Source organism: Notothenia coriiceps, unplaced genomic scaffold (genome assembly GCF_000735185.1).
Source record: "Notothenia coriiceps isolate Sejong01 unplaced genomic scaffold, NC01 NC01_scaffold00023275, whole genome shotgun sequence".
Classification (NCBI taxonomy): domain Eukaryota; kingdom Metazoa; phylum Chordata; class Actinopteri; order Perciformes; family Nototheniidae; genus Notothenia; species Notothenia coriiceps.
The window spans coordinates 96,287-111,785 of NW_011355976.1; the positions used below are offsets into that span (position 1 = coordinate 96,287).

Here is a 15,499-nt window from a genome sequence, read left to right on the forward strand (position 1 = left end):
CCGATCAAAATAGAGAGTGTGGTGTGTGTTGTGTGTGAAGGAGGCGGAGTACAGACAAAAGTAAATGAGCAAGCAATAGACTTGGTCGAAGTTAGAACATCCGATGAGTGAAGCAAAGAACATCGGGAGCTTCCCAAAACCTCCAACTACGGAACACTTCACGCAACGGAAACCGAAAGAACAGGCGTCGTCGTCTTTCGGAAAAGCTTACAAACTTACTTACTTTCACCAGCGAGTGGGCAGCTAAAGAGGAATACGAGGTAGTGTGTCAACGTGCCCAACGTCTTTTCAAGGGGGGGTGAAAAACTGCGGGCCGGCGTATCTCCAAGGGGGGGTGTCAAAAACGGGCCAGAAATCATCTTTACAAGCAGCCATTTACTCTACCTAATGTAAAAAAGTAGAACCAGCAACGAGATTGAGCACACTCGAGGTGTGCGAAGGTTGAGGATATGTGCACAACAAATGTAAGACACTACGCGATCGACTACTGCATGTGCAGTTCTGCTCAATTGAAAAAAAGGGAGTTTCAAAAAACACACCTTTTTACGCCCTAATTACGCCGGAAAACCTTTTATACGCCGGAAAAATTTTAACGCGGGTAAAACGACTAATACACCATTTAAGACGCTAGCGTCTTAGCGCCAAAAAGACCTCCCAATTTATTACCGTCTTCTACGACAAAAAGTCGGGAAGATTGATTACATTCCCTAAAGTACAAAAATTATAGCATGATTTGATTATATAAACCCAAAACCGGACTTGTTTACTTACATTACTGGGAAAATTAGAAGACTGTATGGTAATTAGATACTTTGAGTTTCTCTTAGTCATACTGTTAAAATTTATTTAGACGACGGTACATGAAATTTCCAGGGTACAGTAGAGCGAAAAGGACCAATAATAGACAGGGGCAACACGAATACTTTCGAAAAAGATGTACATTTGCCAGGGACGTCTCAGTGTTTGGGAGTTTCATGTGGGACATAGCGGCTCGTTGCAGGATGTGTGTCTTTTCGTGGAACAGGTACGAGCGGCGGGTCTTGCGGAAAAAGGTAAAGGAAAGAGGCTCTTGGTTGCACTACATTTTGCTGCTAGGTTTTACCTGGTTAGGCTCCTCGAGGAGTGGTGTGTGTATGTGTGTGTGAGCCGTCGGAATAAAAAGAGTCGACGGTCGAGGCGCCCTAAAGAGGTCGGACCTGAGTCGGACTCTGTCGTCCGTGTGCCGGTTCCGGGCCAGGCTCGCGTGTCTGTCTGGGTGCGGACACACACCACGAGGCGGCTGCGAGCCCGGCCGGAACGCACTGGGGTGCGTCGTTGGTCTTTGTTAGGGGTCATTAGGTCAGTGTGACAGGCGTAGGTCGTCGACTCAGGGGTCGGTTGTCCGTGGGTCTGGGGTGCGTCGTAAGAGTAGACGAAACAGTAATGACCACAGTAAAAGACCAACGATTTGTTGCGGTAACGCATTGTGCATTAGTGACTACAAGGGACATTGCCACCACCTGGTAGTCTCGTGTCACCCGGTGTCCCTCCCCCCACGTCCTCGAGGTCGGTTCGACAAATCCTGTCTCACTTATGCTGTCTCTACGCACATACTCTTGTGGTTACACTAAAACCTTTTTAACGTGTTACATTTAGATAAGATCATCTGGAGTTGTTTACCTTAGGGATACTAGTCAACAATAAATAAACATTGAATTTGTTTAATTTAATAGTAAAGGGGTTTAACGTTAGTGGTAGGTTGTGTGTGAGAGAGAATACATAAGACAGCCCAATATTTAAAAAAATTGTGATTATTTTTTCCCGCATATTTAGCATATTTCGCAACTTTCCGCATATTTCGCAACTTCCCGCAATTTCACCGCATAAAATCACATAAAAACCCCACATGTTTAATCGCATAATCAAGGATTTTAGCCCGCATAATCAAGGAATTTAGCCCGCATAATCAAGGATTTTTGCCCGCGTTTTTCTGGAGGGTCTAATTATTGCATGAAAAAATAGGTTTGAACAATTATGAGAATATTTGTTTTCCTTCTTCTTGACTGATCAGCAACTATACCGACTGTTAAGCCCTTTTAAAGGACTTCTCTATTTGACTGTAGCTTTAACTTTGTGTAAGACTCTGACGAAAATAAAGGTATTGTAAAAAACTACATTTATAAACATACAGACATAAGCTGCTTTTCCTAGCTTTTGTTTCCATTATCTCACCAAAAATAGATGTGAGGAGGGCTCCAGTGCCAGAAGCCAGCATCTGCTGCACCGGAGAGATGGCAGCCACAGAGCCGCTGACCGCCCGCTCCCCCATCCTGCCCACCTGTCAGACCAAAGAGAATCAAAATAAACCCTCACAGTAGGAACACTTTGTTCTCTAACTAACCTTCACAGAGCTGTTTTTTTAAACCATGTGGAACTCTTGTAGCCAGGGGTCTATTTCTCATTGATATGTACAAAAACGAAATAAATAATGGTTGTGTCCTGCAGCTTCAGAAACCTAACCAAACCTAACCTAACCAATGTGGAAGGCTCCTAAAATGATACAAGTCAGTGTATTGGCAACACATGTCACATTAAAAAAAGTTATTCAACAAAGTTAACCAAAATGTCCTCCTTCAAAGAAATTGCATAATATTCACTGTAATAGAGTCAGACATATGTTAATGTGAGCTGACTAGGCGTAGTTGTTATATTGTGGTCATTGACACATTATGATAGCTTATCTACACCGTGCAGGCACCAAGCAGACAGTGAGAGCCTCACCTCGCTTTTTGAGGGAATGGGTTGTAACATATAAATACATATTTAACATTAAATACTGAAATGGAACAAAGCAAGTTAAAGTCAACTTGGAAATGTCTTCATGGAAGTAATGTCTTAGTTTGAATAAGTGTTTTTGTTCAAATCATAAACAGGGTTAACAAATCCATAACAAGCAGCCACAATGTTTAAGATAATATTTTACAGAAAACAGTGACACTTTCTTTAGTGTTTCCTGCGTGTCTTGTTGCCATGTGTCCTCCTTTACCTATAGTAGTTATTGATGTATTTACATTTAAATATGACAGTCACTTGGCCCTGAGGGTTTTGCATTAAAAAAACTAAACAAAAAATGTCTCTAAAAGTCTCATAAAGTCAAAACTATTTTTACAATCAAAACCTGAAATGATAACATTTAAAATAGGTACTACTACTACTACTACTACATTTAAAACATAGTAAGAATTGTATTTTTAACCCCTCACTTAACATTTCACTAAATATATTTGATTGTTAACTAAATGAACTAAAATACTGCCATCAAGGAAATTTTTGGGTATAATATGATGTCAATAAATATTAGACAAAATTGGAATTACAGTTTCTTAACTAAATAGAAACCAGGTTTAAATTAAAATCCAACACTACTGAGTTTTCTTTAGAAAGATGTTTATGCTGATATGCAGCGGAAGCCATAAAGTGCATTTTATGACCAGCAGACACTGAATGTGTTTGGGGCATGGGGTGTTTCACCTTCACAGCGTTGCTTCGTCACAATGTTAGCTAACGACACTCGTGTTAACGCAACAACATTTGATGGCTAGGTTGTTATTGAAATCTGAAACTCAATCAATTAAATGACCTGGTGTTAGCTGTGTGTACCGTGTTTGTGAGAAATCCTTTAATGGCACACTGTGTACTTTTTGTATCCACCATAAGCCAACTGTCGAAGTGTCAGAGACATTTAGCTAACAGTGGCTAGCTAGCTTTCCAGGCAACGTTGTTGGATTGTAAGATTAAGCTACTCACCTCTACTGTAGCTCCCAGCGTGTCTGTGAAATAGAGGGCTCTCGGTCCATTTCAGGGTAACGTTGACACATTTAAGAGCTAACGTTTAAGCTACTCTGTCGTGCTGCAACTTATTCGGGTTCTCCACTGCAGATAACATGTTTTGGAGTCGGGCTTAGGTCGCTGCGGGGGCACTGGACAAAATGTACTCTTCATTAATCTGTACAAAACTTCACTCAGCGATAGTGTTGTGTAGTGCTGAAGAAAGACCCATCCGCGCTTTGTGGAGATCTGCGGTAACATGTCCGGTTCGTCGGGCCCCGCCCCCTCCCGTGCTGTAGCTCTGCCGCCGCCTGGTGGATATGTCACCACATGTCCACTGCCGCATGTAAACAAGTTTGGTTAACGCTTAATACCGAGTGCAACCATAAGTGCAACATATTGCATAAATACTCGGGACTGGAGTTCACGATTTGTTGTATTGACTGTGTACCAGTAGGCCTACAGTGTGTACCATAGGCTACTACATGTAAGTACTTGGGCACAAGATGCGAAGTATTGGATTCAGGGCATAACAGTTTTAGACATAATGACCATAGATGAACTGTTTTATGTAAATACTATCCTTTTTTTGGTATTACTATAAGTTATGTATGTCCTACAGTACAGAGTACAGAGTCATTCTACAGAAAAGGTGGAAGTACTGTCACTTACTTTTGCAGACACCAAAATACATAACGTTGACCTAATACTCACATTCATTATGTTGAATAAATATAGATTGTCTTTGCGATGGTACTAAATAAAAAATAAATAAAAAATGGTTTTATACATAAATTGCAATTTATTTAAAATGTCAAGTTCAAGGAACTGCCTTGTCACTATGATCATACATGGAAGTGGAGCCTATAGTTTAAATTTAAAAGATTTTTTTCAATAAATAAATCAAACTAATACTGTCAATGACTTACTCTGTTTCAGTATTGGTAAGCTAGGGGCTGTGCGCGACTTGCAAAACCTACAAACTTTACCTCAAAAACGCTAAAGTTACGCCCTCCTCTTCGCGCCGTTTTATTCAGCCTGCCTATTATTTTGAAAAGCACGCATCTTAATTGTCAATCAACCTTTACGACAATGTCGTAAGGGTGATTTATTTTCGGCAAACACATCATCATTGTGGTTACTGCATTAAAACCCCACTGACTGGTAAATAAATATAATAATTATGTCTTCAAAACGCGCAAAAAAATATGTGTAAAGTCACAATATACATTACGAACATTATAATTACATNCAAAGACATAAGGAAAGTCAGATACTTCTTACTCTGTTTGTTAAAGGTGTCATTTTATCTTCAAATGTTACGTGTGTCTTTCAAGTCTGTCATTAGTGTTACTCATTGCATAGCCCTAGGGGTAAACATTTGAATGGGAAAATGTATTGTATTGAAGAGTTAAACGATTTTGATATTGACTGAAGCCATATTTGGTCTGACACATTGCAGCCATTTTGTTAAAATGGTAGTGTTTTCTCCAAATTGTCACTGGTGTTACCGTCACTGGTGTTACTCTTCTTTCTGGTAACACGTCGTAACACCAGTGACATTCCTATACAAAATAAGCTTTGTATAATGTATAAAAATAATAATAATAATTTAAGCTCTACTTGTTGTGGATTCATCAAGTTAAGAGTTAGTTATTGCTATTTAACAGGTTTTAGATGTGTTTAGAAGGGATATAGTTCAGCAGATTTGTATCACCCAGATTCCACCTTTTCTGTAGAATGACCCAACTACACATTCACGTCTGAGATAAACTTAGAGATCATGTATAATTAGGTTACTTTTAAATTAGGCAGTGCACCTTTCTCTGTAATACCAGGCTGGACTACGCATGACCTACTGAACAATAATCTGTATGGAATCATTATTGTTCTTGTCGCTTATTTTTAACATGCACTCAGTTAAAATATTATGCCTTTTATATTGTACAACAATAACATAATAAATATAACACTTAATTATTTTAAATATGATATTTCACATACATGCAAAATAAGAAAATTATCCCGCATTTCACTGGATTTGTATGTAATTTAGAGAAAGTAAATGTGGAATTGTATTTTTAAAAAGCTGATGACACCCGAGCCGCTGCAAGGTACTCTGGGAAAGTAATCTCTCTCGCTCTCTCTCTCTCTCTCTCTCTCTCTCTCTCTCTCTCTCTCTCTCTCTCTCTGGCTCTCTCTCTCGCTGTCTGTCTCTCTCTCTCCCTCTCTCTCTCTCTCTCTCTCTCTCTCTCTCTTGGGGGAGTGTAAGAGACGAAACACCATTGCATTTGTGTTATTAGGTCGCGAGACTCTTGTACTGTAAAACACCTGACCTCTCACCACAGACAATCAGCCTTTTACAAGGTAAGAGCAAAACAGACTTCCCCTTTTAGCGACTGTCATGATACTTAACAAATGTGAGTGAATTGTAAACCTATGACAACGATTCACACACACAGCACTAAAGGCTACTCAAAGTTTTAGATTGTTTTGGTTGCAAATTATCATTGCAAAATAACGACTGGACTAAACACTTTCAGGAAGTAAATGAAGACAGAGCTAACTCTCAGGTTGAATTGCATTTTTGTTTTCGATGTTTTACTTACTTTAAATGTTTGAAAAGACAATACGTTTTTGACAGGCAGCCACAAGTTAAGGACTGCAGATGGAAATGAGCTATTGGTTAAAATCTGACATAAATTATGTATTCTCTTTTCTGAGACTAATGTATTTGTATGCATGGTTAAATAAATACATAAAACAAAAACAAAAAAAGTGAATATGATTATCTACAGTAGGCCTATGCGTTTTTGTATTTGCCTACCAGCAGCTTTGGCAGAAGTGAAAGTAAACATGTTATTTCTGGATTGGGAGGGAGATTCCAAATGCACATACTTGACTTTCCTTGTTGCCTGTCCCTTTGTGCAGATGCAGAGCTGGGGTGTGATCTGCTGCGCTCTGCTGGCTCTGGTTGGTGCTGAGGAATGTCCAGATGGAGCCAGATGTAAAGACGGTCAAACCTGCTGCAACGACCCGGTCAACGGCTATGAATGCTGCCCGTTTGATCAGGTAGACGTGGTTGAACTACCTTCATGTTCTCTTCATAAATTAACCTCATCATACAAAAAATCTAAACAAAATTAATCTACCTGTAACTGACTTGCTTTTGTAGTAATCCTACTGCTGAGTTAAGATTTTAGGTGGCCATTTAACAACCTCATTATCCCCTAAATACCTTCAAAGTTACAACATAAACACTTTCAACCAGAAGGTTGTGGGTTCGATCCCAGCCCATGCAGTCAACATGTCGATGTATCCTTGGGCAAGATACTTAACCCTGAGTTGCTCCCGATGGCATGGCCAACGGTGTGTGAATGTGTGTGAATGTTAGGTCCTAGAGTAAGGTACACTGCTCTGTATGAATGGGTGTGAATGGGTGAATGACATGTAGTATGTAAAGCGCTTTGAGGGGTCTTAAAGACTGGATAAAGCGCTATATAAGTACAGTCCATTTACCATTTACCATTTAATAAGTAGGTCTATTGTGCACCCGTCTGATCCGACACTTTACTGATTCTTACACTAAGATATTCAGAAGAAAATACGCATAATAATGATATATTGTGAAAATAATACATCATTTCGCATATAATTTAATTAAAATGTTAATAGTTTTTCAAACAGTATGCACAATATGTTTTTGTGAAAATAGACCTGTAGGTGTGCATTATAAAGTTTAAGTGTGTTGTGTGTTTTGTAAAATAGTAATATCATAGTGTAGAAATATACTGTTAAATAAAGTTATTGACACATTTTTTTAACCATAGCTTGATCATTTAAACAAGGGATTAATAAAGCACATCCAAACCTATCACAATACACCGCAATTAGTTGTTCATTATATTTTGTATTTTCTATGCCTCTGAATGGTAATGTATTAGCAGGATATTTAAATACCCATGGATAGTCATAATTATACCTACTGTAAGTAAGTACATTACTTGAGTATAGGTGTCCTTATTTACCCCCAATACATTTTTTAAAACAAGCATTGAAATAAATAGCTTACATGTGCAGTTAAGAGAAAATAATACCAAAAAGAGCATGAAGGATTTGCACCCTGTCAAGCTAAAACTTTGAACGCATTTGAATCAGCTAAAGTTATTGCTCCGTGTTGTAAGGCTGCACAATTGACTTAACAAGATAACCCTCTGTATATATAAAGTATTTCAGCTGAATGTATGGCCCTTTGTCCCACACATAGTTAATTAGAATATTTGATAACCATAGTCTAGTACTCTTAAGTAAGAATAATGACAGCTACAGTTGTACTATTCATTCTAAGTGTTGTGTTACCGCTTTATGGGCCAGATAAAAGCTCATCCCTCATTTAGCTAACGTGATAGCAGTTCTAATACTTTGGTAGTCAAAATGTATCTACTACTACTGTCCTCGTAGGCTGAGTGCTGTGCGGATCACATGCATTGCTGTCCTTCGGGGACTCTCTGTCATGCGGAAACGTTCAGCTGTTTGAACTCTACTGGCTCCATCCCCTGGGTGGAAAGAGCTTCTGCTGATCAGCCCGGAATCTCCAAAGTAAGAATAAAATATATATGGCTTTATGATGAAATACTGTGTGACAGTTTTACATAAAGGTTAGTTCTCTCTTTCCTTCCCTGTCCCTGCAGTCCTTCAGGATGATCAAGGCGTTCATGGGGGAGGAGGAAGACAACATCTGTCCTGATCAGTCTCGATGCCCACCTGAGTTTTCCTGCCAGAGGGCTCTGACCAGGTTTGGTTGCTGTCCCCTAGCTCAGGTAATCTATCCTAGTCCAACAGCTGAATCTGCCCCATGATTTGGACCCGCTCCAACTGTTAATGAGTTATTCCTTGTCCCTTGGCTACAGCCCTTGACCTAGTTCATGAAATCTTGGCCAGTAATTTTTTCAAAATTCTAAAACCTAGATCAAACCTATGATGTTATATTACAATATTATAATGTTTGTAGTTAGTTGTAGTTTTCTTTCACAAGAAATGCTAACAGGTCATTTAGGTCACAAAGTAGTGAATACAAAAATAAAACCCAGTAAAAGAAGAACAGGAAAATTAAGAACAAAACTATGATGTCCATCGAGTTCAGTGATAAAGAACTCGTACGGTAATATTTTTTAAATTAGTATGTAATGTAAACGGTGTTTTCCATAATCTTAGTTACTTCCCTTTTACCAAGAGGAACTTACAAAACTTGTACACTAAAAGTAAAAGGAAGTTCTGATCAGGCTGCAGTTTCCTCCGATATATTGTTAGGTTTCACTCGATCGCAGTAAACAGTGTGCAATGCAGTGCAGAGAACAGTGAATGCACTTTGAGATGTCGAACTACTTCACCTATTTGCAGTATTATAATTAAGATAATGTATTATACTTGTCCTACATTTAAAAAAACATGTGAGTATTTATTAATGATAGATATGTATTAAGTGAAGAATCTTGTGATTTGACAGGGAGTCCCCTGCTCTGATGGGAAACACTGCTGTCCTGAGGGCCACCAGTGCAGCGCTGACTGTCGTTCCTGCATCAAGAAAGGTCATTACAGTACACTAAATTCTCTTCCGCATCATATTATTAGACAGTCTGAATGTCAAAAATGACACCTGTCCTTGACCTATTCTTTTAACTTAGTTGCTATCGCTAGTTTAGATTATTGAAAACAACAAAATACCTTACCATAGTTATATGGACCCCCACAAGTGCATTTAACAAAATGGATTGGATATGACAAAAGGTCTTACTGTTAAACAAGGTAAACAAAAATACTTGTTTTTTGTAGCCAAAGAAGAACGATAAAAAGTCAGTGCTCAGCCACAGTCGTTACCGTTTAAGACTGCAAACCAAGTCTAGAGTCTTGGTAGTTATGGACTCGTGAACTTAAGGCTCTTTTAAATCAAGGCCAACAACTTTTCTGGGTCTGCCTTTTATGAAAATACATTTAGAATAATTTTTCACATGTTGCACCTGTATGTCTTGTGTAAATTATTTCAAAATGTAAATTTTAATTAGCTTGTGCTTTAAAGATCCTGTACAAATAAACATTCCATAATCTTATAAGGGGTTTACTTTTAAATAAACTGAATATTTGTAAATGTTCCCATTATTTTGTTGCAGAGGTAGTGACTACAGTGTTGTGCAGTGACGGCATGTCAGAGTGTCCAGATGGAACCACCTGCTGTCTAAATACAGATGGAACGTATGGGTGCTGCCCAATGCCAAAGGTACAAACCAACTGAACTTTTCATCATAACCATGCAGAGGGGGACAGCTTTGAAATGCTTATGTTACTCTATAATATAATGGAGATAATGGATTTGAATGTCAGCTAATCATGACCTTATTATGTCTTATCATGTGTGGTTTTAAGGTGACACTTCATTTTTTGTGTAATTAGGCCGTGTGCTGCGACGATAAGATGCACTGCTGTCCTGAAGGGCACACATGTGATGTTGAGGAAGGCAAATGTATTTCCTCATCTACCAAAAAAGAGACGCCTATGTGGGCCAAACTCCCTGCCAGGATCAGAGCAGACTGGGAGAACCACAAAGGTCAGATTTGTTTTTTGTCTTGCTGTTAAACTTACTTCCTCATTCTGATCATTTTTTTAATGGTTGCACAATTGACTTAACAAGATTACACCCTGGAAAGAGAAAGTACCAAAGCAGAATGTTTTGTCTCTTTGTCCCTCACATAGTTAAATGAAAGTATTCAATAACCTTAAGCTACAGTGGTACTATTCAGTAGCAGTAGTTCATTCAGCTTCATTTGTGTGTATGTTTTCACTTTCAAAAGGTGAAGAAGTCACTGCAAAGACAGTTGTTAAAGGTGGATCAGAAGACCCTGAACTCACCACCGTATATACAGTTTCTCCTACAGAGACGGAAGTATCACCTGTCACTCAGACAGCTGCAGGTAAGATGTTTATAATGCATCAAAGTATGAATAACATGCAAAGAAAAACAATAAAGATACATATGATTAGAGCAGGTGCATCGATTTTGATCCATCACAAAATGGTTTCCGGTAGTTAAAGTTAAGAATTGACCTTTCTTACAGCAGATGTTATGATTAAATAATATTATTAATGGCTACCTTCCCTTTAATGTAGGTGTTTCAGTGAGTCCCATGACTTGGCTCTGATTCTTGTTGTACCAGTTCCTCTTATGACAGGACACATTTTTGCTGTGAGACGGTTTATCAAAACTGAAAGAAAGTACAGCACCCCATTCATCCTGCATGCAGTATATTTCCCATTACTAATGACTGTTTTACATTGGTATGAGTTATCTATAATATGTTTGGATAAAGGGCACAACACAAATCCGTAAATATACAAATGTAACTTTTTTGGTGCAATATTGGGGTTACAAAAGTGGGCTGTAAAGATAGGGCACTATAATGTACTGTGCTGTCCAGTTTTTTTTGTTTGTCAAAATGTTCAATTCTGCTGTATTTGTTCTCAGTTTAATGGCAGAATATATTTTTCTTCAGGAAATGATGTGCCCTGTGATTCTACATCGGCATGTCCGGATAAGACCACCTGCTGTAAAACCATCGAAGGCCAATGGTCTTGCTGTCCTCTACCAGAGGTACATTTTCTAAGTCCTACGTTTAATGTACTAAGACTATGACATGCATGAATGACTCTTCATCTTTCTGATCATGTCAGGCTGTTTGTTGTGAAGATTTCCTTCACTGCTGCCCTAAAGGTAAGAAATGTAACCTGGCTGCTCAGACCTGTGACGACGACACATTCTCCAAATCCTGGTTCGAGAAGATACCCTCAATCCCCAGACAGGGGGCACAGGTGCAGGATGTTCCATGTGACACCCTCAAGAGCTGTCCTGATGAGACCACCTGCTGCATGACCAAAACAGGAGACTGGGCCTGCTGTCCTTTACCTAAAGTAAACACACAGAACAACATGCACACACTGATGATTTTTAAGAAACATTTTTAACCAACCTACCATCACCTAGTGTATTAAGGACAGGTAGAAAATATGGCAGAATGTGCAAAGTGTTTTTCACTTTCATGTTAAATAATTAAATAATACAATTTCGTAAGATTTAAATGAGTCAAAGAAAAGTTTCACACATTATTTTTGTTAAAGCAACAGTTCAACATTTTTGGAAATATGAAATTACATACTTACATCTCTGTAAATCTGACGCTACTACCAGCGGGCAGCTAATTACAAACCCATTTGAGTTTGCTCTCTATTGGACGTAGTAATTATGACGGGTGCAAAGGACAAAGTCTGATGATGTAGGATAAAGAGCAACAAGGTCCACCCAAGGAGCTATTGGGATTTTTCATGTTCTGTGTGAAACCAAAAGATTTTTTCCTCATGTTAATTCCTATATTCAACAATGTCACTTTGTTAAAAAGGCGGTCTGTTGTGATGACCACGAGCACTGCTGCCCTGCTCACACCACCTGTAACCTGGTGAATCAAACATGTGACGACAGCTTGGGCTTGACGCCCATGAAGCAGAAGTTACCTGCGTTTGGAACAAAGGCACCAACTACAGTGGCCACTACGGCTACAACCGAAAGTGAGGCAACCGACACTGAGCAAACAACCGAGCCTGACGAAGAGGAAGTGACTACCGCACAGCTGGAGAAACATGACGAGGAAGAGGACATTCAGTGTGACGCCCACACCAGCTGCCCTCAGTCCACCACATGCTGCTTCATGGACCAGTATCGAAAGTGGGGCTGCTGCCCGCTGAAAAAGGTGGGTACGGACCTCCAGTAACACCCAGCCTGACAACAACAAGAAATTGAACACCTTATAGCGTAAACATACCATCATAAATCTGACTACTACTACTCATAACTATTTTCAATATTAACTATCATACTTTACTTTAGTCCTCCCCTCTGTTTAGCATTTATGGAGAAGGTATAAACATTTGAGTAAAACAAATGTTAAACACCAATGCAGTTGTGAACAGATATAATGACAACATGATTGTTAATCAGTGTGTGCAGTCAACAACAGACATATTTGAAATTATTAGTTTTACTATATTTTCATACATTATCATGAGAGTCCAACAATGTGTGCCCACAAAATAAAAAATACCTTCATAAACATATCTTATCATCTCATAACTGCAATGAGAGTAGTAGTTTTAACAAGGGGGGTTACCTTGATTATTTTATTAATGAATTTAAATAGATTTTCAGTCCATGAAACAAGAGTGACCCAAGCTCTGGCTGTAACCTACAATTTCTTATTTTGTTTAGAGATTGCAAATACATTCCGAACAGAATGGTTACATGAAAGTAGCACTACCACTCTCATTTCTCCCAACAGGGTGTGTGCTGCTCTGATGGGAACCACTGCTGTCCCGAAAACTACAAGTGTAACGAGGGCAGGACCACATGCTTCAAAGGGGAAGTGGAGATCCCCTGGTACACCAAGCTTCCTGCCACCACCAGCATTGAGGCACATCCCAGCTCTGTGGAGTGCGAGGGGCAGGCTCAGTGTCCTGAAGGCACCACCTGCTGCCGACTGCAGACGGGCGAGTGGGGCTGCTGCCCGCTACAAAATGTGAGCGCTGGGTGTGGAGATAACTGTATAAGAGACACTATCAAATTCAAATAACCTTAATTTGCATGACATATCAGAACACCTATATTGCCGAAAGCAGTAGAGAAAAGTACCATTGACGAATGATTAGCAGTAGCGTAATATTCATTCATCAAGTCAAATGTAGTCATTTGACAACAATAAAGAATATGGACAGCTGTATAATTTCTTGAGGGGTAATAACTCAGACACATTTAACACATATCTTGTTTCTCTAAGTATATGTTAACAGTACATCTATTTTGCAGCCAACTCGGCACATTTATTTTCTCCTGACATATGGCAGTATTTGAGGATCGGGAAGAGGGATAAACATACATACATATACATACCTCTTTCTATTAGGTCTCAACCCCTCTTTTATGAGAAAGGGAATACAACCTGGCCTACCAGTGCATTATCTTTGTCAGGGTTTGCTTATGTAAAGCAGTGGAAGTAAGTTTCTTGAACCGTGTGCATATGTGTCCGCAGGCTGTGTGCTGCACAGATAAGGAGCACTGCTGCCCGCAGGGTTACACCTGCAACATTGGCTCTAACTCCTGTCAGAAGCTTATCATGCTGCAGCTGGAGACCGTCCCTCTAACACTGGTGTATCTGCTCGAGCAAAAACCCCTGCTCCTTCCCTCTAACAAAAGAGACGTCAAGTGTGATGAAACTACCAGCTGTCCAGACGGAGAGACCTGCTGCAAGCTATCTCCAACTGAATGGGGCTGCTGTCCATTTCCTAATGTATGATACACTGTCATAACTTTGCATTGATCACATTGTTTTTTTTACTTGAACTGAAGAGATGTAGAAATACAATGAGCAATATTATTGCATATAAGTAACAAACAAAACAGACATGTGAATTCACTCTTAGTAGCTATAACAATAATATCAATGTGTAGATACACATGAATATTTGCTTTCTCGCAGAGAGTTAGATTAGAAGCCTAACAACACTCTCATGCTCAAAAATATAAAATATATAATAGGCTTGATGTATAACATCATCAATTGCAATTGATGACATTAGCCAACACTATGAAGTCAAAATTAGCCCCAGCTACAACATTAAAATGCTATGTATTCAAAGAAAATAGTACAATTTTAATGAGAGCTTGTACATCTGTGCTTTTTCTTAAGTAGTGCTCGAGAAGCTGTTATTTACTTGTAATAGAGTATGTTTTTACTTAACAGTGTTACCTTCCTCCCTCTGTCCTCTTCACAGGGGGTGTGCTGCAGCGACATGATGCACTGCTGTCCCCAGGGCTACACCTGCACTGACACTGGAGACTGCACCCAGAACGCCAGGGTCTACTGGCAGTACTGGAACGTGTTCCTCGCAAACAAAAAGAGAGCTCTTATTGTGTGAAAAAAAATCCTTCCTGCACTGTCATTTGTTTCTGCCTGCAATTCGCTTATGGGAAATAATGTGGAAAGGAGTTAAAGGGTGAAGGTGACACATTGAAATTGAATTGCACTTGAGGTTATGATGTTCTGCAACAACTACTACATGCAAGAAGATCAGGGCATTGGCATTTTAATAACTAATGTAAAGGTCAAATGGATCCTTGTTAATCCAAGCTGCTTGAAACTCCACCTTATCCATTAAAACACTCAGGTTATGATTGTATTCACTCTGAATCATCTGTTTCTGTATGTTATGCTTCAGCTGCCTCTCAACTTCTTTTATCAATAATCAGCCAAAATTCTGGGTATAATTTGACATAATTGTATGATTATAATGTATGTGATTCCACCTAAATATATAAATGAATCTGATGCTGTACTGTTATCTACTTTATAGAGATATTTGTGGCATAATCTGTAATAAGATATTATCTTCAAGAGTTTTGTTGATCTTTCTTTAAAAAGATTAAGAAGTTACATGCACTGTTCTGCTCGATCTGCATAAAACCATAAAACTAATAAATAACATGCTACAACAATAAAAAGGTATCAAACCATTCCTGTGTGAAATATATGTTTCTATCAAAAGAAACAGGGTGAAGGAAAAGAGGAAGACAAATAATTAAACAATAGTTTTTTTTATT

General features: G+C 39.0%; 2 protein-coding genes across 2 annotated transcripts in view; one reads left to right on the forward strand and one right to left on the reverse strand.

Moving 5' to 3' along the window:
• Positions 1-4,023, reverse strand: part of slc25a39 (solute carrier family 25 member 39) — a 10,311-nt gene extending 6,288 nt beyond the window's left edge. Inside the window, exons 1-3 of the mRNA XM_010781496.1 lie at positions 3,787-4,023; positions 2,212-2,317; positions 989-1,039 (exon numbers count right to left, since the gene is read on the reverse strand). Coding sequence (XP_010779798.1) covers positions 989-1,039; positions 2,212-2,308 — 148 coding nt within the window. The 5' untranslated portion in view covers positions 2,309-2,317; positions 3,787-4,023. The remainder of the gene's footprint in view (positions 1-988; positions 1,040-2,211; positions 2,318-3,786) is intronic.
• A 2,041-nt stretch (positions 4,024-6,064) lies between these two features.
• On the forward strand, positions 6,065-15,414 carry grna (granulin a). Its single transcript, XM_010781469.1, has 14 exons — positions 6,065-6,174; positions 6,739-6,879; positions 8,269-8,406; positions 8,499-8,627; positions 9,314-9,395; positions 9,975-10,081; positions 10,255-10,408; positions 10,653-10,772; positions 11,352-11,449; positions 11,530-11,766; positions 12,252-12,599; positions 13,185-13,421; positions 13,932-14,189; positions 14,674-15,414. The coding sequence occupies exons 2-14, from the start codon at positions 6,739-6,741 to the stop codon at positions 14,815-14,817; spliced, it is 2,193 nt and encodes a 730-aa protein (XP_010779771.1). The 5' UTR covers positions 6,065-6,174; the 3' UTR covers positions 14,818-15,414.
• The last annotated feature ends 85 nt before the right edge of the window (positions 15,415-15,499 follow it).

Bases quoted from the DNA above. Each gene is read 5' to 3' on its own strand.
- grna (XM_010781469.1), top strand. From the start codon at position 6,739: ATGCAGAGCTGGGGTGTGATCTGCTGCGCTCTGCTGGCTCTGGTTGGT. The intron at 6,880-8,268 runs GTAGACGTGGTT...CTGTCCTCGTAG, and splicing joins AATGCTGCCCGTTTGATCAG to GCTGAGTGCTGTGCGGATCA. The intron at 14,190-14,673 runs GTATGATACACT...TCCTCTTCACAG, and splicing joins GCTGCTGTCCATTTCCTAAT to GGGGTGTGCTGCAGCGACAT.